The sequence below is a fragment of the Eumetopias jubatus genome, unplaced genomic scaffold, assembly GCF_037043125.1.
Source record: "Eumetopias jubatus isolate StellerSeaLion01/CBP00866 unplaced genomic scaffold, mEumJub1_p1.0 scaffold_1, whole genome shotgun sequence".
NCBI lineage: Eukaryota > Metazoa > Chordata > Mammalia > Carnivora > Otariidae > Eumetopias > Eumetopias jubatus.
In genome coordinates, this window is record NW_028274807.1 from 112,027,327 (window position 1) to 112,052,716 (window position 25,390).

General features: G+C 43.7%; 1 protein-coding gene across 1 annotated transcript; it reads right to left on the bottom strand.

Moving 5' to 3' along the window:
* Positions 1-95: 95 nt before the first annotated feature.
* On the bottom strand, positions 96-25,064 carry TM4SF4 (transmembrane 4 L six family member 4). The gene is made up of 5 exons (XM_028103168.2): positions 24,891-25,064; positions 24,084-24,173; positions 13,256-13,392; positions 4,538-4,727; positions 96-113 (listed from the first exon to the last, which is right to left on the bottom strand). The coding sequence occupies exons 1-5, from the start codon at positions 25,062-25,064 to the stop codon at positions 96-98; spliced, it is 609 nt and encodes a 202-aa protein (XP_027958969.1).
* Positions 25,065-25,390: the final 326 nt, after the last annotated feature.

A 25,390-nucleotide genomic window follows, 5' to 3' on the forward strand; every position in this document is an offset into this window, starting at 1 on the left:
CCAGGAAGAATAAGTCTAATATAACATAATTCTAATAAGAATAAGTCTAATGTAAAGTCACATGCCGTCAAGTTAGAGCAGCTCATCAAGGAGATTTAAACTGGTCCGTCTCCCTAGAAGGTAGAAAAGTTAATTATGACATCATTCTTTTTTTTTTTTTTTTTTTGCTTCTCTCCTTCCCTTCTCCCTCCCCATCACCCCTCTTCTTCGTGATTACTCCTGCCCCATATTGGTTACCTATTGAATATTTTCAATACTTTTCTGACTGTTTCAGATCTTTCATCCATCACTTACCTGTGTTTAGGTTACAGGCTTCATTTTATTTTGCATCATTTATTATTATTTTTAAGATTTTTATTTATTTGAGAGAGAGCATGAGTGGGGGGGGAGGCGGCAGAGGGAGAAGGAGACTCCCCACTGAGGCAGACTTGATCCCAGGAGCCCGGAATCATGACCTGAGCTGAAGGCAGACACCTAACCGACTGAGCCACCCAGGTGCCCCGCATCATATATTATTAAAACATTTTTTGATAAGAGGCACAGAACTCAAGTGATGTATACAAAGTCACAACTAATAAGTAGAGGAGCGAGAATTTGAACCCAGGGAGGTTGACCTCGGAGACTGTGCTCGTCGCTCCTCTCCTTGACGCTCCTCTGCCTCACCAATGTTTCTATCAGTAAATAACAATCAGTACAATGTGCTGAGCCTTCTAACTGTTGATATGCATGCATATTTATCACCCCATGTTAGACATGCAGCAACCTCAGGAAGTAGATTTAACAACCACGTTCTGCAGACAAAGAAACGGTTGCGTGCAACGGACTTGGCCAAGACTGCACAGCCGGCACCCAACCCAGGTCCCATAGTTTGTATTTAAGGCATGTTTCCATCTATTACCTCATGGAAGGCCTGTGCCAGGTTCAGGAATCTCTCAGTAAATACTTTCTGCTTGAATGTGATGGCTCTGCACACTCTCTGGAAAAGGTCTGCAAGAGGCTGTCGGGGTAACTAAGACTCGGGAAGTGAGGAAGCTTGCTGGGGTCACTCAGCGAGGAGGTTGTGGAACTAGGCTGCAAGCCCAAGTCCCCCCACAGTGTCCCTCAGTGGGGGGGGGGGGTGCGCGATGCTGACCAGCTGTAGGAGAGGCAAGCCGCCAACAAGAAAGAAATCCTCAGCAGACCGATTGTTAAAAAATGCAGCTCTCATGGGCACTGAAATATCTGGTAGTGAAGTTTCATGATTATCTGCACATTACTTCCCAATGGTTCAGAAAGAGAGAGCGCGCAGATGTGAACAGTTTGTGTATCCTAGGTGAAAATATGTAGGTGTTCCTCGTACTGTTCCTTTAAATTTTATGTAGATTTGAAGTTTTCTAAATAAAAAGTTGGAGAAGAAGGGAGGGAGGGAGGGGGGCTGAAGGGAGGGAGGAGGGGAGGGAGGGAGGAAGGGAGGGGAATTCAGGAGGTGTACATTCATCCTCAGATTCTCCGGTTCGCATGCATGGACAACTGTGGAGTCCTTCTACTGTCTTCAGACTATCAAGTGATTTATTCATTAATTGCTAAACTACACGGGCGCCTGGGTGGCTCAGTCAGTTAAGCAACTGCCTTTGGCTCAGGTCATGATCCCAGGGTCCTGGGATGGAGCCCAGCATTGGACTCCTTGCTCAGCATGGAGCCTACTTCTCCTTCTACCTCTATTGCTCCCCCTGCTTGTGCTTTCTCTCTCTAATAAGTAAATACAATCTTAAAAAAATAAAAAAATAAAATTGCTAAACTACAATATCTGTATAGATGACACTCACTGAAAAGATTCTATGTACTGGCACCTATGGGTATGTTTTAAAACTTACAGATAATCCTCAAATTGAATAAACTACTATCTTCTATTCAAAAGGCAGCTGTATTTGTCATAAATCTTGCAATGAAAATTTGCTTCCTAATTAAATATATGATTCTCTTCTGTGTAGACAGAAAAAGAAATAATGAAAGTATTTGAAATGAGCTGATTTAGCAAGCATGAATTCATTTTGGATGAATTACAAGATTTAGATGCTCAATATTCTTAACTGCTACTGTGAAAATAATTTTGATGGATTGCTAACTGGTAGTTTTCTTTCCTTCTCGTTTGTGTTTAAAGACCAAAACATTTAAATACAACACAATAGAATTGAAAATTTATAGCACCGGGGCGCCTGGGTGGCTCAGTCGTTAAGCGTCTGCCTTCGGCTCAGGTCATGATCCCAGGGTCCTGGGATCGAGCCCCGCATCGGGCTCCCTGCTCAGTGGGGAGTCTGCTTCTCCCTCTCACACTCCCCCTGCTTGTGTTCCCTCTCTCACTGTGTCTCTCTCTGTCAAATAAATAAATAAAATCTTTAAAAAAAATTTATAGCACCGGGGCGCCTGAATGGCATGGTCGGTTAAATGTCCGACTCTTGGTTTCAGCTCAGGTCGTGATCTCAGGGTCGTGAGATCAAGCTCCATGTCACGCCTCAGTGCTCAGCATGGAGTCTGCTTGAGATTCTCTCTCCCTCTGTCCCCCCCAAAATAAATAAATCAATCTTTGGAGGAAAAAAGAAAATTTATAGAACAAAAAATTCAATAGTGAGATTTATTTGTAATATACTCATTTTACACTTGATTTGGGGAACTTTTTATTTATATTTTGTATATTTTAAAATCTATGATTGTTAAACTTTTTTTCTTTGAATAATATAAGCTAGAAGGAAGGAAAAAAGTCAAAGTCTTCTTACTGATCATTTGAGTTGAGTAGGATTTCCTTTAGGTCTTTTTTTAACTCATAGTGTTTCTTTTCTTATGTACATACATGTTTATTCTATATACTTTTTTTGGTATCTTGCTCTTTTTATTTTATCTTTTTTGGAAAGATTTTATTTTTAAGTAATCTCTATCCCCAATGTGGGGCTTGAAACTACAACCCAGAAGAGTCACATGCTCTTCCAACTGAGCCAGCCAGGCAGCCCTATATCTTGCTCTTTTAAAATAACACGATCTCTTGGGGGTGCCTGGGTGGCTCAGTCGTTAAGCGTCTGCCTTCGGCTCAGGTCATGGTCCCAGGGTCCTGGGATCGAGCCCCGCATCGGGCTCCCTGCTCAGCAGGAAGCCTGCTTCTCCCTCTCCCACTCCCCCTGCTTGTGTTCCCTCTCTTGCTGTGTCTCTCTCTGTCAAATAAATAAATAAAATCTTTAAAAAAAATAACACTATCTCATAAGCATTTTCAGTATTATTATAGTTTTAAAAATATTTTTAAGATAGGGGGAATAAAAATGATAACAAAATAACTCTGAGAGGATATAGAAGAAATCAGGTGGACACTGGGGAACTGGGTGATTAGAAGACAGGGCAGGACACAGTTTTCCAACTGAATACCCCTGTATATTTCTGACACAGACAGAGTTTTTGACCTATATACATATAATGCTTGTTAGAAATTTAGAGAAAATGATTTGAATCGTTTAAAATTGGGGCATAATATTATCTTAAGTAGATGGACCACAGTTCATATTTATTTACATAGTTCTTTCTTATGGAGCTCTCGAGTTCTATTTAATTTTTTCCTCACACACCAATTTGTGTTTTTAAATATTTCCATGTGTGCTTGAACAATTGCTCGATCTGGCTTGGTCACTAGTTGAAATAATTGTACCGTCTTACTGCCCACAGGTTTATTTTTGTTTTTTATATAGTTGATAATTTACAATCACATTTGGAGACTAAACCCTCAGTGATTTCCTCTTATCCCCCCTACTTGAGAACCATTTCTCTCTTCTATATCAGCAATCTCATCAAAATATAGGTTTTTGCCAGGGAAAAGACAATGCCCTGACATGAGTTTCACGTATTTCTTGACAACTTTATTTATTTAATTATTTAATTATTTATTTATTTGAGAGAGAGAGAGAGAGAGAACGCATGCGTGCACACGAGCTGGAGGGAAAGGCAGAGGGAGAGGGAGAAGCAGACTCCCCGCTGAGCAGGGAGCCTGACTGGACTCGGGGCTCTATCCCAGGGCCCTGGGATCATGACCTGAGCCAGAGGCCGATGCTTAACTGATTGAGCCCCCCAGGCGCCCAGTTCTTGGCAACTTTAACCCATGGTCTAGATCTACTTAGGGAAGAGTGAGAATATTTTGGGCTGGACCATGACGTGTATTTGTTGTCAGTATGTGCTTACGAAAAATGCCCAATTCTTGGGGATCTTCATATAAATAATAATAAATGTTATTGTAAACGCCTACATGTATTTGGAGTCCTCTTCCTCCAGGACTGTGGTGAACTGTGTGGGAGACTGAAAAGTCTGGTCACCTTCAGCCTGTGTATATTAACACGCACAGACAGTAGAACCGGGTTCTTGGCCACACAAAGTCTTCGCTCCCCTGAGCTGATAGAGAGGGCCGCCCGGCCTTTCCAGCCTGGGTTTCTACAGCTGCCACCCTCCCCACCCGCTCTCCATCAGCATCCCTGGCCTGCCCTGGCCTCCTGCACGTTGAGAAGAAAGCGCCAGGACCTCAACTTACCCCACAGCAGCCACAACACTGACAGTCCCCACACAAGGTTCCCAGGAGGCCGTTGACCACCTGGATGACACAGAGAAGCATCTGGATCCCTCCTACGGCCAGCAGGATGGAGAAGAGGGTCAGATTCCAGGGCACCACGTCGACAGGCTCTTGGCACTTGCTCCATAAGCCCTCATCATTGAGGTAATCCCTGTCCGGGACATGGAGTTGAGAAAGGAGACATTTGTAAAATGTATGCAGTACCCTGGGCTAGAAAGACACTGTCATGATTTTCCTTTTACAATACTTTCCATCCCAAACATAAGCTCCATGAGAAAAATATCCCATAATAGGTGCCTGGGTGGCTCAGTTGGTTGGGCGTCTGCCTTAGGCTCAGGTCATGATGCCAGAGTCCCAGGATTGAGTCCCGCATCGGGCTCCCAGCTCAGCAGGGAGTCTGCTTCTCCCTCTGACCCTACCCCCTCTCATGCTCTCTCTCTCTCATTCTCACTCTCAAATAAATAAAATCTTAAAAACAGAAAAATGTCCCATAATAACAATTTTAAAAACAACACCTAAAATTTTTTTAAGTATGTCCTCTGTACCAGCCAGACCCTGTTCTAAACGTTGTACATATACCCACTCATTTTTTCCTATAGAAACCTTATGGTTCTTTTCTTCCATATCACAAATAAGGACATAGAGGCACAGAGAGGTTAAGCGACTTGCCTCTGGGTCACATAGCTACTAAGTGACAGAGCGACTTTTGTGAGCTGACCAAAAGAATGGATGAATCCAGTATCTACTATGAGGCCAGGAAAATGAAGACACTGCAGGAGCAGACTCTCACCAATATTCATGGCCATTATCTTCCCTATTGTTAGGGACCATTTGGACTTTTGACAAATTTTCTGTCAAGTGTAGTGGCCCTCTGAAGCCATGTAAAGTATAATTGTGTCACATAGCTTAGTTTTTAAAGGCCCAATTCTAGCCAAATTGTGAATTTGACTCAACTGTATTTTTGTTAACAGGCAAAGATTTAGTTACTGCCTTAAAATTCCTTAACTCCTTCCTTAGAAAAGGAAGAAATCATCTGCTGCCTTAATACATAGTTTATAAAACTTTGAAATAGGAGAAACTGCAATATATTTATAATATACATATATATTTATATTAGGAGTTCACTATAATATAAGGGGCATCGTGTCTTGAAGGAGAAATATGAAGTATATTATCTTTAAGACAGAAACAAGAGTAAAGTAGGTAAATGTTGTGGATTATTATAATTTCTTCTCACATTCTTAGAGCTACAAATTGGTCTCTCCCTCTTCCTTTATGCATCCTCTATCCTTTCAAGGGCTCAGTGGGAAACTCCATCTGGCTACTAAAATAACATCTCCCTTATTGTTTCCAGATCTTTTTGATGACTCCTCTTTCTGACAAATTCTCCAGGGCATCAGTACTCATTTTAAATACATTCTGTATTAAGATTTTCAAAAATCTTTGGAATGATGGAAGATACCCTGGAGTTTAATAGAGCAGAAGGAATAAAAGAAAGAAGGAGCACTTTGCTCTTGATTTCAAAATAAGACATTGCATTGTTTGTAGCTTTGATTTACCTTTCCATAATTGCACATTTCCTAGCTGCTCATTAGCTGTGGGACTTGCATCCTTACTGCAAAGTGGGAATAACATCAAGTCATAGGGTTGCTGTGACAATCACATGAATTAATACTAGTGAAGTGCTTAGAACAGCGCCTAGCATGTAGTAAGTGCTCAATAAACACTAGTATTGTTATTATTTTACTTAATCTGAGCAGTGTGGTCTAAAGGAACGGGCTGGTATTTTGGATTCAGTTGGGCCTGGGTTCGAATGCAAGCATTCTTCTTACTAGCTGTGTATTCCTCATACAAGTCTTACCCCCCCACACCCTTAGCATCAGTTCTTCGTTTATAAAATGGGCTGAGAACAACCTCACTATTGTGAAGACTCATGAAGACAATATACCTTATGTATTGTATAAAACTTCCTTTTTTAATTATTTTTAAAAACTCATCTTTCTGTTCTGCATTTTTCTATGTAGCCCTTTCTGTCTTTACAATTTTCCAACTTGATTATAGACAGTCATAAAGGCGCAATAATTTCCAGGCACATTCTATCAAGCAAAGATTCTAAGAAGTACTTGGCAATGCCCAGTTCTTTCCCTCGGCAAGAGTCTCTGCAGAGATGGGACGACAGCGCCTCCTGGCGGTGAGATTGGCAAAACGCTCATGGGGGCTCTTGAAAGCGAGGGTCGAGTTTGGGTACCTGAAGAAATCCTCTCAGTCCCACCCCTGCTGCTGCCTCCCCGCCCACAAGCCACCACGAATACCCCTTCCAGACCCTTCTACTCTCCTCCCAGACTCTCAGGCTCCGAGTCTCAGATGCTGGCAATGACTGCTGGGTGCAACTCTCCAACCCCAGGAGAGAGGGGGCCCTAATTTTTCATGGCCCCAGTTGCTAATCATGTTTCTGCATTCTGTGTAGCAAGGAGAGCCGAGGCAGTTTAAAGCCACTTAACTGGAGTTTTCAAGCATCTCATTATTGGGAAGGGCATTTCCACCCGAGCTGCAGCAATCCCATCCACATCCTGATAGAAAGCGATGGATTTCCTGAAACTCACTTCTCGCAAGCAACAAAGGTAGTGGATGGAAGGAACGGGGACCCCAAATGCGTCGCCCGGTGTGCTCTGCCTGCCTTATTCAGCGGCCGCGGCCTCCAGAACAGACTCGCTGATGCTCCTCCTGCCCTTCGCTGGCTTTGGTAGCCTTCCTGCGTTTCTCAGCACTCCGTGTCCCTCTGGAACAGAGAACCCCCAAGACCCTGTGCTGCCATTGTCTGTCTGTGCACCTGTCTTCTTTCCAGGACCATACACCCACAGGAGCAGAGACCATGTCTCCTAAGTCTGCCCCCGGCTCTAGCACAGGGAGTCATCCGTCACCACCAGCAGCTATCATGTCCTGGTCCTGCCCACGTGCTGGGCCCTGGGCTAGCTGCTCCACAGCATCTTCCCCAATCCTGCAAGGAGAGGCTATTTTACTGGAACAGTGCCAGGCATAGAGTAGCCTTCATGAAATATTCACTGAATGAACAAACATACACAGATTAAGAACTTGGGTCTAGTAAATGGAGGTGCCGGAATTTGATCTTGGGTGTGACTCCACAGCCAATGTTCTTCATCATTACACAAACCCCCTCTGCTTGAGTAATTATATCGCTTCCGTATATTTGCAGTATGATTTATTTGTGAAATTGGATTTACACAATATATTTATAATAGCATGTCAATTAAGATTTACCTATACCATGGTAAAGAGAATATTCTCTTTGAACCTTCATGTGGCTGGTTAGAAATTAAAGCACAAAATCATTATAAAAGCATAACATTTCAGAAAGTTCTAATGCATAATAATGAATTCTGTTCACAGTCATGAGTTCTATTCATGAAAATGAATAATAAGGCTGAATGTTTAGCAAACAGCAAGTGGCAGCAATTGTGCCAAGTGCTTTCTGGACATCAGGTTATTTCATTCTTGCCTGCACCTGTGAAGTAGAGCTTGCCGTTACCCCCCGCACCCCCCTGACCGAGGAAGAGCTGAGAAGATTCATGCATTGCCGAAGATCACACCACTGGTATGTGGCAGAGGTGGGACTGGTTTCCAAGTCCAGTCAGGCCAAGGGCAAAGCTGCTTTAACATCCCTGAGTGTTGCCTGCTCCACGGAACATTGTGTGGCTTTCGACTCTAGGGAATGTGTTCAAGAGCAGCTCAGGGAGTTCCTTGCTGATGAGTAACCTTTGAAGTACAAATGCAGATGGTCTCAACTGAAAGTCCAGGCTGAACATTTATTGTATTCACTTCCACGTTTTGGTGTGAGAGAGCTCGCCTCACCTCACCTTCCCCGGCGAGCAGGGAGCGTTGCAGCCTGACCGGGGAGTACTGTGCTTGGCTATGTCCCTTGTCCCTCCCCCACTGCTACCCGTCCTTGGCCTTTCCTCTGGCTCTCTCTCCTGTAGCTGCCCCCATGCCCTGTGCAAGCTGCTTCCCTTTCAGCAGCTCAGGGTCAAGGCAGAGGTAGCCGATTGTCTCAGGAAGGAAGACCTTGGATGGGAGGAGGTCCTACTTCAAAGGAAGCCAGGAGGGTGTATCTCAAAATGTCCTAGGTTTCTTTTTCCTTCTAGAATGCTTCTTGAGTATGGTTCTCATGACAGAAAAAGTTAACTGTCTTTGCTCTTTTAATATGATTGCTAACAAACATCATTTCCGAAGGAAAAAAAACAAAAACAAAAACAACAGGCTACATTCTATGGCATGGCATTGAAGAGTCCTGAATTTTGTGCCCCAGGTTGGAAATCTCAGAGTCCACCTTAAAAACCTCTGTGCTGTCTCCTCATACCTCATCCTGATGATTTCATCCCAGATGGTCTCTGAAATCTATGTCCTTCTTTTGAGCCCCAGTTCCACTGCCTTGCAGGTGTTTATAATCTTATCCGGATTACTACTCCAACCTCCTACTTTTCTCTCTTCGGTACTGGGCCCTTGTTCATCCTCCATATCACTGTCATCACGATCGTCCTAGAAACCCCAAGTGGTGGTGGCATGTCCTGCTTGAAGTCCTCTGCTGGTCCCTGAGGTCCCAAAGTTCTGGCCTGCCTGTCCATTGTACCCCCCTGTGGTGTCCCCTTCTGTTGTTCTCCGCCATGTTCAGTCTGAGCTTCAGACTCACAGTGATGGCACATTCTCTGAGCATGTCAGCCTGCCCTGTGATTGTTTCAGGACCTGCTCTTCTCTCTGCCTGAAATGTGCTTCTCCTCCTTCTCTTAAGGTGCACCTTTGCTCATCTCTCCAAACCGGCCCTTGTCACCTCCTCAGAAAAGTTTCCCTCGCACTCTCATCCCTCTCTGCACTGTGAGGGTCTGGCCGGTGTGGGCCCCCTAACTAGCCCTGTGCTCACTGGGGCAGGGGCCACACGTCTCTCCTTCCCTGCTCCATGTCTGGGACACCCCTCAGCATAAAGTAGCATACCGGCCAAGTATTTGCTTTTTAAATTCTCCTTCTACTGATGACTAGCTATGGAGCCCTGGGCCACTTAACCTTTTTGAATTTCATTTTTTCTACTCCAGGGATAAGAATTCTCCTCAGATTTGTTATGAAGATTAAGTGAGATAATGCATGCAAAACCACTTAGCCCCTAAACATGGAGAAGGAGAAAGAGGAAGGGGAAGTGGGGGAGGAGGAGAGAAAAAGAAAGAAAGAGAGAGGAAAGGAAAGGAAAGGAAGAAAGGAAAGGAAAGGAAAGGAAAGGAAAGGAAAGGAAAGGAAAGGAAAGGAAAGGGAAAGGAAAAGAAGGAAGGAAGGAAGGAAAGAAGAAAAGAAAGAAAGAAAGAAAAAGAAAGAAAGAAAGAAAGAAAGAAGAAAAAGAAAGAAGAAAGAAAGGAAAGAAAGAAAGAAAGAAAGAAAGAAAGAAAGAAAGAAAGAAAGAAAGAAAGAAAGAAAGAAAGAAAGAAAGAAAGAAAGAAAGAAAGAAAGAAAGAAAGAAAAAGAAAAGGAAAGAAAGAAAAGGAAGGAAGGAAGGTAGAAGGGAAGGTAGGGGTGGTAGTGGCTGCCACTGCCCTTTGGTGATAAGGAAAGAGTGACAGCTGTCCTGGGTCCTTTCGTTGCGGCCCCAACATGCAAGTGATTACTCCGTGCTCCTCACTGGTAACTGTGCATGTGTGTCAGGTCTGCAGCTATAATAGCATCTGCTGCAGGGCTCATGCCCTGGAATCTTCTGGATAAGAAGTAGCCACGGAGGCAGAGGCCCCTGAGCTATGCTACATGGAATCTATAATCTCTGCAAAAAGCAGATAGTGCAAATCAATGTCACTTGTGTTCTAGAAAAGACAGTGTGACTTGGACTCAGAAAGATTGGAGCTGAGCTTCCGTCATTAAGGAACAGCCTGTCTCCGGGCAAGCCTCTTGTCCTCTCTGGGCTCAGCTATCTTCCCTCTGAAGAAGAGTTAATCCCACAGGCTTTTTGTAAGGATTGAATGAAACATGTGGGTGAAAGCACTTTGTTAACCAAAAAACACCAAGTGACAGAGGGTCAGTTATTGTCATAAGAAACTCAAGATGAGCCCCTGCAGGCCGAGGGAAGGTTTGGAGCTGGCGTGGGAGATAAGGTCGTAAAGGGATGTGAGTCCGTGCCCCAGAAGATAGGACACAGGATGTGGGAGACAATGGAATGCTGAAGAAAGCCTGCCAGGTGGCAGAGAATGCAGTGTGACACGCTCCACCTAGACACCCCCCCCCCCCGAAAGCCCTTCCTGTGCCAATTGTGGCATCTTTCCAGCCTTGTACAGAGGGAGGACTTGCAACTTCTGTGGGATTAAATTCCAAAGTCAGGACATGAGGATAAAAAACCCAACCGTGGATAGTCAAAATCACTCCTAAATATCCTATAAATCACCTGGAAAGTGTAGTATCCATGGCTTTGTAATAAACCCCTACCCAGTGATATTTAATCACATTATAGTTTGAAGCCCCAATGCAGACCTCGTGGTATGCAAACTTCTCCCCTCTCAGATAATTATCAAAGCCCTGCCGTGCACAGAGGAGGGTGGAGAATTCTGAAATGCCCCTGCTTGCCTGCCACATCGACTCTACTCCATTTTTATTATTAAACCTCAGTGATCTGATACCAGTTCATGAGCGGGTCAGTTGGGAGGAGAAGACACGGTAACATACAGGAAAGCATCCATCACAGAGTAACGTGCAATAGATGGCAGGGATGTGCATGAAAACTCGTTTCACCAGAAGGACAGAGGATTTTGAAAAGTACTTTCCTGTCCTTCCCGCACACTGGCATTTCCTGCAGTGGCCCACAGACCAGCTGTCATTCTCCTGACCTTGGGCATCCGTCCCATTCCCTCCCAAGCAGGGAGTGGCTGTGCCTCCGGAGGGTGTGAGGGCCTAAGGCCATTGTGCTGCCTTGGGGTGGTACTATAGGGCTGTAGGGCCAGTGCTGTGTTTCCTTTCTCCCTCCTTTGTTTTGGACATAGACTTATTTTAATTGATTTTACGTTCGGCATTCACGTAACAATAAATAGAAAAGCATGTTTAATACGGCACTGAGGCTGTGGATGGAGATATGGGGAGAGGAGGGTCTTGAAAGGAGACAATCTGGAGTTTCATAAACATACCCCTATGGAGGGAGAGAGTGAGCTATCAGGGGAGGAACCTCAAGAAATGAGTCTGGTGTCTGATTTCTATGCTCATGCAGGCCAACCCCATGGCCGTTGGACATTTCCAACAGTCCTCTGCAAGAAAAGGGGGGCTTTTCCACAATATGATCAATACCTTTGGGAATCCCTGCATGTGATGAGGACACTAGAGGCCTGCACCACTGTTTAACTCTAGAGTATGGTAGGGATGCTCTCTTATGTGAAACCCTTGTGACCCGTATCGTCACAGAACCAGCGCCCTCCAGCTCCCCATCGGAAGCCTGCTCTTGAGGTTCTTTAGACTCTCGTTGTAAATTAATACATAGAGTTCATAAATTGGTGTTCCGATTTCTTTAGGCATGGACCCATCCTCCCCGTGTAGGAGGACCCCACAACCGCGTTTCCTGACCACCTCAGCATGTCAGTCACTGTGCCAGGCAGCGATGAACAAAACAGAAATTGTCCCAAGCCCTCCTGGAGGTCGGAGGCTGGTGCAGCACTGCCTCACAGACCGTCCGTGACGACGGAAATGTCCTGTATATATGAGTGTCAATGCAGTTGCTACTAGACACATGTAGCTGCTGGTACTCGAAATTTGGCTAGTGCGATTGCGGAATTTCTACCTTTATTTCATGTAAATGAATTTAAGTTTGAACAGGTACATCCAACTACTGGCTGCTGCACTGGACGGTGCAGTCTGTGGGCCGAAGGATATGTAATGTAGAAAGACTAGACCTCAAAGTCAGAAGACAGGAGTTTGAGCCCTGCCTCTGCCCTCACCTAGCCATGTAAGTTTGAGCAAGGTGAAATTAGTAAGCTTGCCTTGGCAGGGAGTAACGACCTCTTGGGGTTGCTGTGGGGATTAAATTATAAATTTGTGGGGGAAAGAAGTTCTTTATCAACTACAAAGTTCCATGAAAACACGAAGTGTTATTTTAATGATTTCTATTGACATTAACTCTCATGAAGAAGCTACAGTATCTTCAGTGTCATTTTCCATAAATGCTCACCTTAAAAGATTAACATAACATAATAAAATTAAAAAAAGCTTATCAAACTAAAAAAAAATAAAGATTGTTAGTCATAGAGCATTTGGGGTATTAGCGAAAGCCTTTGAGCCCTGTTACTGAGTAGTAATTCTCGTTTTCTATCCTAAGATTTTTAATGGACGCCACCACTTTCTGTTTACTAATAATTTTAGTTGCCTTGTGTTGCTGCTCATAAATGTTTGGGTGTCAGGAATGGGACAGCAAATCTCCTTCTCCCAGGCTAGCTGAAACACGTTCTCTTGTTATTTCTCCTGGTGTCTGTCAAAAGCACAATTAGAAGTGAGATCTTGGGCAACTTCACTCCACCCACACTCCAGTTCTGCCTCAGAGAAGCAGTGAGCCTGAGACTTTTCAAATGAAGGTGACAGGACTTGTGCAGGATCCCCCTTGGGCCATTTACCTGCCCATGCCCCTTGTGGGGACATGGGGCATTGCAGGATGTACCTTACCCTTCCTGGAAGGGGTAGCCCCACGTGCTATTGTCCATGAGACACTTAGGACCCTTGTTGATTGAGATGGCCGAGGTGACAAATGAGTATCCAGCACCCAAGAATCCAATCACAGCAAATATTGTGGAGGTGAACATCTGAAAGAGAAGGAGAGAGATAGGTTCTTAAGTGTTCCCGAGGTTACCCCCAGCACACCTCACTGGCTCTTGTTGAACATGGGGACTCCAGGGAAGTTAGGGGGTAAGGGCCAGTCTTCACAGTAGGTGGGGCCCGTGGGGTCTCCCAGATGGAATTTTGGTATCTTGTGTTCCCTTCTTCTCCCGCATCCCCATATCTTTTCTTACTTATTCATTGATGACTGAAGTGCTAGTAACTGGTTGATCCCTTTGAACCATGGTTTTTAACCTTGTTAAGAAAAGACTCTCCTCCTAGTCTCCCTCCTTCTCAGGGCTAATATGAGAGATCAGCCTATTTAAGCAGATTTTTTTTTTTTAAGATTTTATTTATTTGGGCACCTGGGTGGCTCAGTCATTAAGCATCTGCCTTCGGCTCAGGTCATGGTCCCGGGGTCCTGGGATCGAGCCCCGCATCGGGCTCTCTTCTCCGCGGGAAGCCTGCTTCTCCCTCTCCCACTCCCCCTGCTTGTGTTTTCCTCTCTCGCTGTGTCTCTGTCAAATAAAATAAACTCTTAAAAAAAAAAGATTTCATTCATTTATTTATTTGACAGACAGAGAGAGAGCACAAGCGGGGGGAGCAGTAGAGGGAGAGGGAGAAGCAGGCTCCCCACAGAGCAAGGAGCCTGATGCAGGCAGGTCTCGATCCCAGGACCCTGGGAGCATGACCCGAGCCGAAGGCAGACGCTTAACCAACTGAGCCACCCAGGGGCCCTCAAAGGCCAGCCTCTTACAGCATCAAAGAATCTTAGAATTGGAAATGATCTTAAAAGCTTTCTGGTCTAGTCACCTCGCTTAAGCTAAGCCACGGCAGGGTCCCATGTGGCCGGCAGGTTCGGCTCATGAGAAAGAGCAGAGGTCCTGGAATTCTTCTACTGGTCCCAGTTCCATTTCTCAGGGTCAAAGAGATTAAGCCCAAGTTCTCTTTCATGTGGTAGCAGCCTTTAAAATAGGTGAGGATATTTTATATTTCATATACACATATTTTATATGTTACATCTCTCCACTCCTTCTACCCTCTGAAAGTTTCCTCTTCTTTGGGTTAAACAGGCCCCCAAATTAAAGTTCTTTTAAATATTTTTATACGACAGGGATGAATTAGTTAGACATAGATGGCACTAGCATCTTTCTTTTTGTAATTATAAAAGCAAAATAGAATTATAGAATATGAAAGGCAGGAAAAATCCTAAAGCCCATCCAGGCTAACTCCCTCCTATTGAGGAAAACCATCAGGCTCAGAAATGCAATGTCCAGTCTAAGTAGTCATTAAAGAGTAGCATGGAAACAAATTAATAATTTTGGAAATGGAGGTGGAAGGTGACCACTTCTCTTACACTGGTCACATGATGGTGTAGTGCAAAGCACAGAAGTTTAAACGTTGGCAGGCCCAGGCTCCAATCACAGCTTTGCAGCTTTTCTCTGTGTGATGACTCTGCATAAGGGATGCGTGGTCAGAATTCTAGTTTCTTATCTATAAAATGGGCATGATAAGCCTGCCCAAAGGTCTGTTGTGAAAATTAGATGTGATAACCTAAGTTAAATGGCAGGTACTTTCCTCCCGCCCCCCCCCTTATGTGTATTACTAACAATCTTATCACAGAATATATTTGGGCAAGGGGTGGGGCGGGGGTGGACTTGGGGTGGAGAGGACCAGATAGTACCTGGACAGTTGGAATCTATGTAATAATGGAGTTCCACTGTAGCCTCTATTTGTTTTCATATCATATATTAATGTTTTTTTGGTGCAAATTTCCAAGGCTGAGCCCTGCCCCACGTGCCTCATGAAGCCTTGTCTGACTTCCTATGGCAAACTGACTGACCTCTCTTTCATCTCTTACCCCCAGTGCTCTGGACTGTATGAACTTCTAACACAGCACAATGCCCACGACACATTCATGTATAGCCTTTTATGTCTGTCTTCCCCTGAACCAGAGCATAAGCTCCTTGCAGTCATGGACAACAAGTTATTTGAAGATAGATAGGACATTGCTCTGCCAACCATCAGCTATCTGGCTTTTCTTCTTCCTACCTTTTCTAAGGCACTGAATAACTACTTGCTGGATGTTTACAAAGATGATGGTTTCATGTTACTCATTATTTAAAATTTCCCCTTAATTTTTATTTCTAGTCCACTCTCACCATTAGGAACATTTGTGAATATAATCTAGGTCAGAAGTAAATGAAAATGTTGGTCAATTTATCATGTTGGAACAGGCACTATCTTTTCCAAAGGATGTCTAGTTGAATGATTTTGGAAATTGCTGGGTTATATCAAGTTAAATGTGTTTCATTCCTGTTTTACTCCTAAAAATCTTTGTGACATGCTAAAGTCTGTGAGCCTCCAAGAAGAGGATACACTATGTATTCTGGAATATACACAAACTTATTAGCTCTCAGATCACCCCTGAAAAGTGAGGGAATTGCCTTAGAGCTGATTCCTTATTTTACCTACCAGGCAATAGGGTACTTCCTCCAACACTTTATTTTGAACAACTGAGTACTGCAGGGGGAAGAGATTAGTCGGAAACAACCCAACTCATGTTAGGTGACAGAATTGTTTAAAAAAGTTTTCTGAACACAGATGTATTAATTATTCTAGGAAGGTTGACCTCATCATTTCTAGTTCTGAACGTTATAGTTAACAAACCTTTTAAAGGACGTTCTGAATGAGCATACCTAGTGTTTACAATTGTGGGGATCATTACTTATAATTGCAAGAGAAGTGTTCAAATCCTGCCTTTGTCTTTTGTGAATTGGTATTTGTGACTAAGTGAAATTTCCACTGACAGCATCATACCTGAATACAAAAATGTTGTATCCAAACTTAATGGAAGAGAAGAGAAGATGTACTATGGGAAACATTTGACACTGATGTCAAAAAAGCATGAAGAGATTTAAAACTTAATGAGTGGGGGAAAAGTCTTATTTCAAAATCAATGTATTAAAATTTTATAGAATGTGATTAAAATATGTGTATGTCATTCAAAGTTTGTATATTAATGTCAGTCAAAGAGGTTTTTTTTTTTGAAACTTCTTTATGGGAAAATAAGAGATAGTTCTATATTCAGTTTTGCCTTATGTTTGGGTTTATATGGTGATTTGCAGAGTTTTCCAATCTCATTGGAATCGATAACTTTTTTCCATGAGTTCTTGCAAGAACATACTTTGGGAAATGCTGATCTAATTCTTAGTGACAGTTTATCTGCCTGGTTCCCTGTCTCTGAGCTTCCTCCATGCTCCAATCAAATCGCTGCTCAGTTAGACACAGCCGATACAACTCTAGGAATGGCCAGAATATTCTAGTACTGCAACTGAAAACTTACACTCCGGGCTCTTAGTCAGGAATCACTAAACTACTGACTAAGAATACAAGAGTATCTAAAATTGCTGTAATGAAAAAGAAAGATTGCATTTCCAGGAAGACAATTTGGAAGTCTGAAGAGACCTGTGTTCTAGTCCTCAGCATTACAGAGGCCCCCACCTCTCTGGCCTCAGCTTCCTGTGGTAAACAGAAGGCGGCGGGAGGGCAGTTCTAGAAGGTCCCCTCAGCTAAAACAACCCAGGATTTCAACATCTGCTGACTGGTAATGAGAGGAGAAATCTGACTCATGCTATGCCTGCTGTGTAAGCTGAGTAAAGCATTTTAGATATCACTCCTGGAACATGTTAGCAGGCAAATATTTAAAGATACAGAAAGTGAGTACAAATGCACACATTCTTAGTGTTAGGCAAGTCTGAGTAAATGAAAAACCAGGTTAACATAAAATGTCAATTAGATGATATGCCCTTTATGAGGAGCTTCCATTGTAAGGCCCTCTAGATCAGTACTGTCCAATGGGATTTTAACGAGAGCCATATATGTAATTTAACACTTTCCTGTAACTATCATTTAAAAAGGAAAAACAAAAACAAACAAAACCCCCAAACCAAAACCACTGAGATTAATGTTAATATATTTTCTTTAACTCAACATATTCAAAATTTATCATATCAATATATAATCAGTATAAAAATTACTAATGAGATAGCTTCCATCTTTTGTACTAATTCTTTGAAATCCGGTGTGTATTCTTTACTTATGACACACCTTAATTTAGGCTAGCCACGTTCCACTGCTTAAAGGCCACATGTGAACAGTGGCTACACCATACTGGACAGCATAGTGTAGAATATTTGAAAAACCGATTTTTGGTGGTAAAAGTATAAAAAAAATGCATGGATATAGTCCACACTGAATTTATGATTACGGTTACTCTCAGGGAGGAGGGAAATATGATAGAAGGGAGGAACACAGTGACTCTCAATTGAATCAATAATGTTTTCTTTATAAAACTACCTGAAGGAAACACGGCATCAGGTTACAACTTCAGAAAGCTACAGGTGGCATGTTCTGATTTTGTATCCAAATTTGAAATACCTTATGTTAAAATAAAGAAAACAACCCAAACTGATTTTTCATCACTTTTCCAGAATGGATGAACCACATGAAGCAAAGTATATTTTATGTCACTTTGCTTTAAGTAATTTCACATTCAGAAGTCTTAAAACATAATCAAATTCACTACTCAGAGATATTATCAGTCTTAAAACCACTATGGAATAATTTTATCATGGGTTTCATGATAAAAAATTTTTCATGTTAAAAGTAAATTTGTTGGGACGCCTGGGTGGCTCAGTTGGTTAAGTGTCTGCCTTCGGCTCAGGTCATGATCCCAGGGTCCTAGGATCAAGCCCACATCGGGCTCCTTGCTCAGTGGGTTGTCTGCTTCTCCCTCTGCCTGCCGCTTCCCCTGTTTGTGCTCTCTCTCTCTCTCTCTCTCTCTCTCTCTGACAAATAAATAAATAAAATATTTGAAAGTAAAGTTGTTGAACCTCTGGAAACTAATAATATACTATATGCTAATTAATTGGGGAAAAAAACTGGTTATTGAGACCAAGTTGACTATGTGAGGGTAGACACTCTAAATTGGTGTTATTTTAAAATAAACAGGCAAAAGTCTGGAAAATCTCTGGCAACAGGTCAGGAGACACAAAACTGGGACTAGAGGTAACCTCTAGAGAGAGGAGTTGCGAGACTGTAAAGTCTCACAAATGTGAGACTTCCTCTGTCATTTTTGTACTATGGTAATGCTTTCCCTGGTCTAGATGAATAAACAGTAAAGATGGGGCATTACTGTGTAGTGGTCAAGGGCGCGGGTGACAGGTAGACTGATCTGGGTCTGAGTCTTTGTTCCTCCCTTATGACCTCAGCAAGTTAATCTTTCTAAGACCTCCATTTCCTCTTCTGTAAAATAAGGCTCAAAAATAAGTACTTGCTCAGGGAGATCATAATATGTAAGATACCCTAATCAATAGTAACCAGGGAATCCAAAGTACACATCTCTACAAGATCAGATAACCCCCGGTTGGGGTCGGCTATTAGATAATGCCTAGTACTTCACTGATAAGATACCCAGAAACTTCTTTTGCCTACTTCTAAGTTTTGGATAATTTCCCATGACATTAACAAGCACTCACTCTATCAGTATTGTTATTATATTGTAATATTTTTATCATCATATCCTCACATACTCTTACTTTCCACAAATACTGAGAACATAACACTGGGCAGAAAAATAACAGGCCGACTCTGTACACACATTCTGTTCACATTGCTAAAGAAATGTGTTTATGTATATGCTGGAAATACTTCCCTGGAAAAGGAAGATAAAAATGCCCTCAAATTCACCATCTGTCAGCTTTAAAACCTTCCTCTCTGTCAGGTTCTAGAGGCAGAGGACGTGGGACCGGACCCCAGCTCTGCCACTGCCCACGGTGTGTTCTTGGTCAGATGGTCGGCTGAATCAGATGGCAGAGGCACTGGGGCCTGGGAAGGGAAGACACCTGGGAGGCTTGAGGACATAGCTTTTAGAGACTTGGGTAGTAGCAACATGTTGGGGAAATACTTCTGATGGGCGTGAAGGTTCCTCCTTAATTATTCTGGGATATACAGAGATGACCTGAGGCACTTTTTCTCTTAGGATGTTAATGTTCTGTATTTTCTGCCTTGGCCAGGCTTGGGAAGGGGAGAGGACTGGGGTGGGGGTGGGGGGGTTGTGGCCATCAGAAACTTAACTTGTATGAACCTCAGTTTCCTTATTTACAAAACAGGGAGTTTAATGCCTAACTCAAAGGGTTAGTGTTAGAGAGTTGGGCCTGATAAAGTTTGGAAATCACCCGAAATCCCTCGTGAGCGTTCATTTTCTTCACTCATTCAACAAGCATTTACGGAGGATCTATGTGTCCTCACTACCCAGCCACTGAGTGCTCCTCTCCCCTTCTGGGTACACTAATGCTTGCATCATCTTCCCCCACACTTAGACTGTCCTTATGAAGGGACCTGCGTGCATTATCCATTTCATAGCAGAGGATTTTGAAGCATAAAAAACATTTAGTGAAGAAATAGGATTCCCTATTTTATTTCTTCTCTCAAGATAATCTATTATTTCAAAAGAACTATCTTTCTTGAATCCTCCTCAAACTGGCTGTCATTCCAAAGAATGCCGAGGTAATGCCACTTAGAAGTATTCACTGCAGAAGTGTCCCTAGAGGGCACTGGTGAGCCGGGCACGGAAGAAGTGCTGACTCTCCATTGAATAGACTAAATAAAGAAGTGACAAGATCCTCCTTGGCAACAGGTCAGTCAGCCATCTGGCCCTGCCTGTGGGTGGGGTGCCCCTTTATCTACCTGATATACTTTAAGGATACTGAAATGCCTGCCTGCCCCTAATAACTCCTTTATCAATGTACCTTCAGTTCTTTTTTTTTTTTTTAAATGTACCTTCAGTTCTATTATTAGATACTCCTTTGAGTCAAGGCCAAGGTCTTCAAAAGGCTCTTATTAAAGCACAGACTTAATATGAATGAGTGGGTAAAATTAATTAAGCTGTTCTATGGACTCAGAGAGTTTTGTTTTTTCTGTTTGTTTGTTTTTTAAGGATTAGGGGCCCTGAGACCCTGACCAGCCACAGATAAACTGCCAGGAGGCCACTGAGAACCTCTTTTAGGGGAGGAAGAGATTGAGACCCCAAAACAAACCCAGGTTTGGGTTTTCAAAGCCCATTTCGGAAGTCACTCTCATCTCACAGTTTTTGCCCCCTTTCTCGGTTCTCATGTAGCTTAATTTTTTTTTTTTTTTTAAGATTTTATTTGAGAGAGAGAGTATGAGCGGTGGGGCGGAGGGATAAGCAGTCTCCCCTCTGATGCGGGACTCCATCCCCAGACTCCGCGATCACGACCTGAGCTGAAGGCAGACGTTTGACTGAGCCGCCCAGGCACCCCTCATGTAGCTCAATTTATTTAAAAGAGCGCAGACCTCGGGGCTGGACTTCTGGCTTGCTCTACCTCAGAGGAGAGCTGGCCTCCATCTTCTAGTTTGACCATGAAACTACCGGTTAGGTGAACTCGAGATTTTTTCCAGCTCATTGTCTTGCTTTACCTTTACAACCACCGTATCCTGCTTCTACTATCGATCATTATGCCCTGGTTTTACACCCAGGGAAAGGGAAGAGAATGATGCAGGTGACTTCTGAAAAGTATTCCTGAGAGACATGTAGCAAAGAAGGGGGCGGGGGCGCCAGGAAACAAACGAGAGCAAGGTTGTGGAGACGGGGACAGGATGTGGATAGCCCCAGAGCCCCTGGCCTCGTGTGTGTCTGCCTCAGAGGAATTTGTACCCAGCTGGATTTTCTAAACAGTGTTCCACAGAAGCCCAGTGTTCTTTAAGCACCAGGACAGGAAAGCCACAAGCCTTTGGAAAAATAATCCGAATCTTCAGCATTAGAGTACTGATCGAAATATGCTGCAGCTTCTTCCTTTTTGTCTGACAAAATGTTTGTGGATTCCTTTCTTTAAAAATGATGATTGCTTAGTGCTCCAGAGCTTCAGAACGTTAAGCAAACAGAGCCCTGCAGCAGGAGCATGAGCTCAGTGGCTCTTAGGGACAGGGCAGGGACCCAGAATGAAGTGCTCAGCCGTGCCCACTGCAGGCCATCATTGTGTCAAAATGCAGGCCCAGGTCAATTTTTAATTTTTTGGAAAAGAATACTTCTGTAAAATCTCTCTATTTTTTAAAGTTGACAGCTGATTAAGAACCAAACCCAAACCAAGACATTCCACTGGCCTCCTAGAGCGTGGCTGTCCCTGGGTGGCTATGGCTGTTTGCCTTGTCTTACAGTCTGGCAGAGCTGGTCCTTTGATGGGCACTGCCCCTGTGCCCAAAAGCCAGTCATTTGGAGGAGTGATCCTCAACCCAAGCCAAGGGCACATCCTACATGGGGGGTTAGGGAGCCCAGACAGACAACTGGAAGTGGGCAGATTCAGATTTTGTTTCAGATTTTATGAACTCAACTGTGCTTGAAAAAAACACGACTTTTCTGTCTTGGAACCTCACTTAAATCTAATTAAAAAACAAGTTATGTACAATACTTTGAATATGATTTCACTTTTCCTTGTGGTTATGTATAAACCTAAAAACAAAAACAAAAAAAAGCAAACAAAACCCCTTGTTTTAATTCTGAGCCTTCTACTCAGCACCAGAGAGAGAGAAAGCACTAGTGGGGGAGGTAGCAGGCAGAGGGAGAGGGAGAAACAGGCTCCCCACGGAGTAGGGAGCCCGACATGGGGCTCCATCCCAGGACCCCGGGATCATGACCTGAGGCGAAGGCAGACAGTTAACCAACTGAGCCACCCAGGCGCCCCGGAGCTGTTAGATTTCTAGGCAATGACTTATTTTCCTTTTCATCCAATTCCTTGATTGCCAATTTTTTTTCAAATTCTCATCTTCAACGTATTCTCCAAAAGGAGAAAACAGGATTATATTTCAAAGGACAAATGAGTTATAGATGTCTTTCTTTCCTTTATAATTAATTATATAAAAATACCATATATAAAACACATGTTATATAACTATATCAAATAAATTGTGGTTAATTTTTTTTAAAGATTTTATTTATTCATTTGACAGAGACAGAGACAGCGAGAGCAGGAACACAAGCAAGGGGAGTGGGAGAGGGAGAAGCAGGCTTCCCGCGGAGCAGGGAGCCCGATGCGGGGCTGGATCCCAGGACCCTGGGATCACAACCTGAGCCCAAGGCAGACGCCTAACGACTGAGCCACCCAAGCACCCCAATTGTGGTTAATTTTTACATCTCTTTGCTTTTAAATGTTATAATAATCAATGCTAAAAAAAATGATCAGTCCTTACTTGGGACTCATGATGGTGTTAAGAAGGTAAGAACATTCTCTTTGAATGATCTTTGCACGTAAAAAACTATAATCGTATGCCCAGTGCCCTAGCTTCAACCCTTCATAGGTGCTCAATAAATATGTTTTGATTGAACAAATATTTTTTGATTGAACAAATGAGCAAATAATGGGAAAGAAATGTTAGAAATGATTCTATTTCGGAACATACGGCTACACCTTTTCCTTTAGAAGTTAAGGTAAGCTTGTATAATTCATCATTGAGTTTCACAAATCTCCTAGATGGACAGTTGAGCCTTGGGGAATTTAGAGCAAGAACCAGCCTTATTCATCAGCCAGCCAGGAATTCCAGTTCAGCCTTCTTCATTTTTGCCCTATCAGTGTACCCAAACTCTTAATATTTTTCTTTAAGTCAACTCTCTATTTTATTCATTTATATCACCACTATGAGTGGAGAGCTAGAATCATTAACAAAGATAATACAGTACTATTGAATTTTTAGTTAATGTTGCTTGCGTTCCTGGAGCCTGAAACATGTTCTCCCTTTGTTAGAAAGGGAGAGTTTGAGGGATTTGGGATGGTAAAGACTTATTTCCATCAAAATTTGAGTTTCTCTTGATAAAATCAAAAGGATTGAAGGAGAATTGACAGGGGAATGACTTTCTATGTTATTCACAGATACAGCACACCTGTGGGCCAGCAGAGCTTGTCCCATATTTGGGAAATTCTGATCTAATTCAACTTCTTCATTTTACAGATGGGTAAAAGGGAGGCAGAGGGCAGTACAGTGACTTGCCCAGGTGCAGAAATGGGACCCGACCCCACTTCCCAGGCTGGCGTGGTGATGCCAAATCTCTCTAGCTCACCTACTAAAAGATGCTTGAAACAAGAAACAGAAGTCCTGAGGCAAAATCTGGGCACCTTGACAGTGAAGCTGGCCGTGGGGTGAATGGGGAATTTAGGGGACTCTTGGGGAGGGGCTGGTAGCATCTGTCATGCTGCCCCCCCCTCCACTCCCTTTACAGATGAGACAACGCAGGGCCAGAGAAGGGAAATGACTTGCCCAGGGTCTCAAGGCCTCTCAGTGACAGAGGGAGAGCTGCAGCCCCCATCCCTGCCTTCCATGCCTGCCTCCTTTACATGGCACCACTCCCGGTTTTCCAGCGCTGATGTCCCTGCCGGTTTGCAAAAGCTATAATGATACACCCTGTAAGTATCAGGGCTATGGTAGTTTAAATTTTATTATTATTGTTACTTTGCACCAGCAAGACGTCCCTATTTATCCATGCCCCAGCTGCCTCCAGAGCTGGTGACTGCCTGGGGCCCGTGACTCGGCCCCATCCCCACAGTGCCCCGCACAAGGGGCCAGTGCACCCGGGAGTCACTTGCAGCGGCGCCGCCGGGTAACTTACCGCGAAGCGCTTCCCACAGCTCTCGTTGCCACAGCACCCACAGCAGTCATTGTTCTTCAGGCCCAAGAACACCAGCGCAGGGAAGATCATCTGCCAGCGAGAGAAGCACCTCAGATGGGGTATGACGCGGGAAGGGAGAGCCTGCGCCTGCCTGGCTGCGTGCGGAGCCGCGTCCATGCTGTGGGACTCGGGTGCTGAAGGCTATGGCGAGAACTTCCAGAGCTCCACCAGTAGCCGAGTACGACTGACTCTGTGGGGTCCGTAAGGCCTAACTGCAGTTCAGTGAGGCCAGATTTCAAGATCTGACACCCTGAGTTTCCATTTACATGGTGGGTTAGGACAGCAATAAGAAACTTGTCCTCAGTTGTTAGGAAAAGTGAGTCTCTCTAAACTCTCCTGGAAACGAGGGGTAAATAGATCATTAGTGAAGGAGTGGAAGAAGGATCCACCGACACCTGCTTCTCTTGGTGGTTTTCAGTCAGTCAGTTTGCCAGAAAGTGTGTATCTACGGCCCCCAGGACTATCTTGTTAGAATATAGAATCTAGGTAGCCCTCAGCTTGGTTGGTGGAATTCAATGGACCCATGAGAACTGCCAGCCCAATCTTGGGAATTCATTACTTAGTAAATTTAGTGGACATGTCCGTGTCAGGACCTAATGGAGAAGGGAAAGAAATAAGGCACTGACTTTCCATCACGCAATGCTTGGGCTCTTGTTAGCAACTAAATATCTTCTTGTTCAAAAAGTGCCCAATTTTAAAAGGATTCGGCAAAAATCAATGGGAGGGTTTTAAGGCTTTCCTACTCACCAACACCCCGCTTCCTAATATTCCTCCGAAAAACCAGACCTCGTCAGAAAGGTGGTCGTTGTTGTCTATCACTTTTCCTCCAGGAAAAAATAACAGGATGTTAGCCAAAAAGCCAAACAAGGCAAGGGGGATGAGGGTGCCCCCCAGGCACTTGGCACAGCCCCCAGTACACATGTTGGGGAAGTGTAATATAGGTCTGCGATCAGAGGCCCCTCACTGTCGCCTTCACGGGATCTCTTCAAAGTTATCGGCCAGAGTGTCCTCGTAATTGTCCCCAAGTCAGTCTGTATTTTGGAGCCGAGAACCAAATCAGCCTGTGAGCTGTTTCCTTGGAGTTGCTTCTGCTTCTCAAATGTGGCAGAACCTTGATGGCGACGGACATTTATACAATCTCCCTGACCTGAAGTCCTTTATTTATTTATTTGTTTTTTGCCCTCCATAAATGAGATTACGTTCAGAGCAATGATTTTGCCATGGAGACCAATAACCTCTGTTAATGA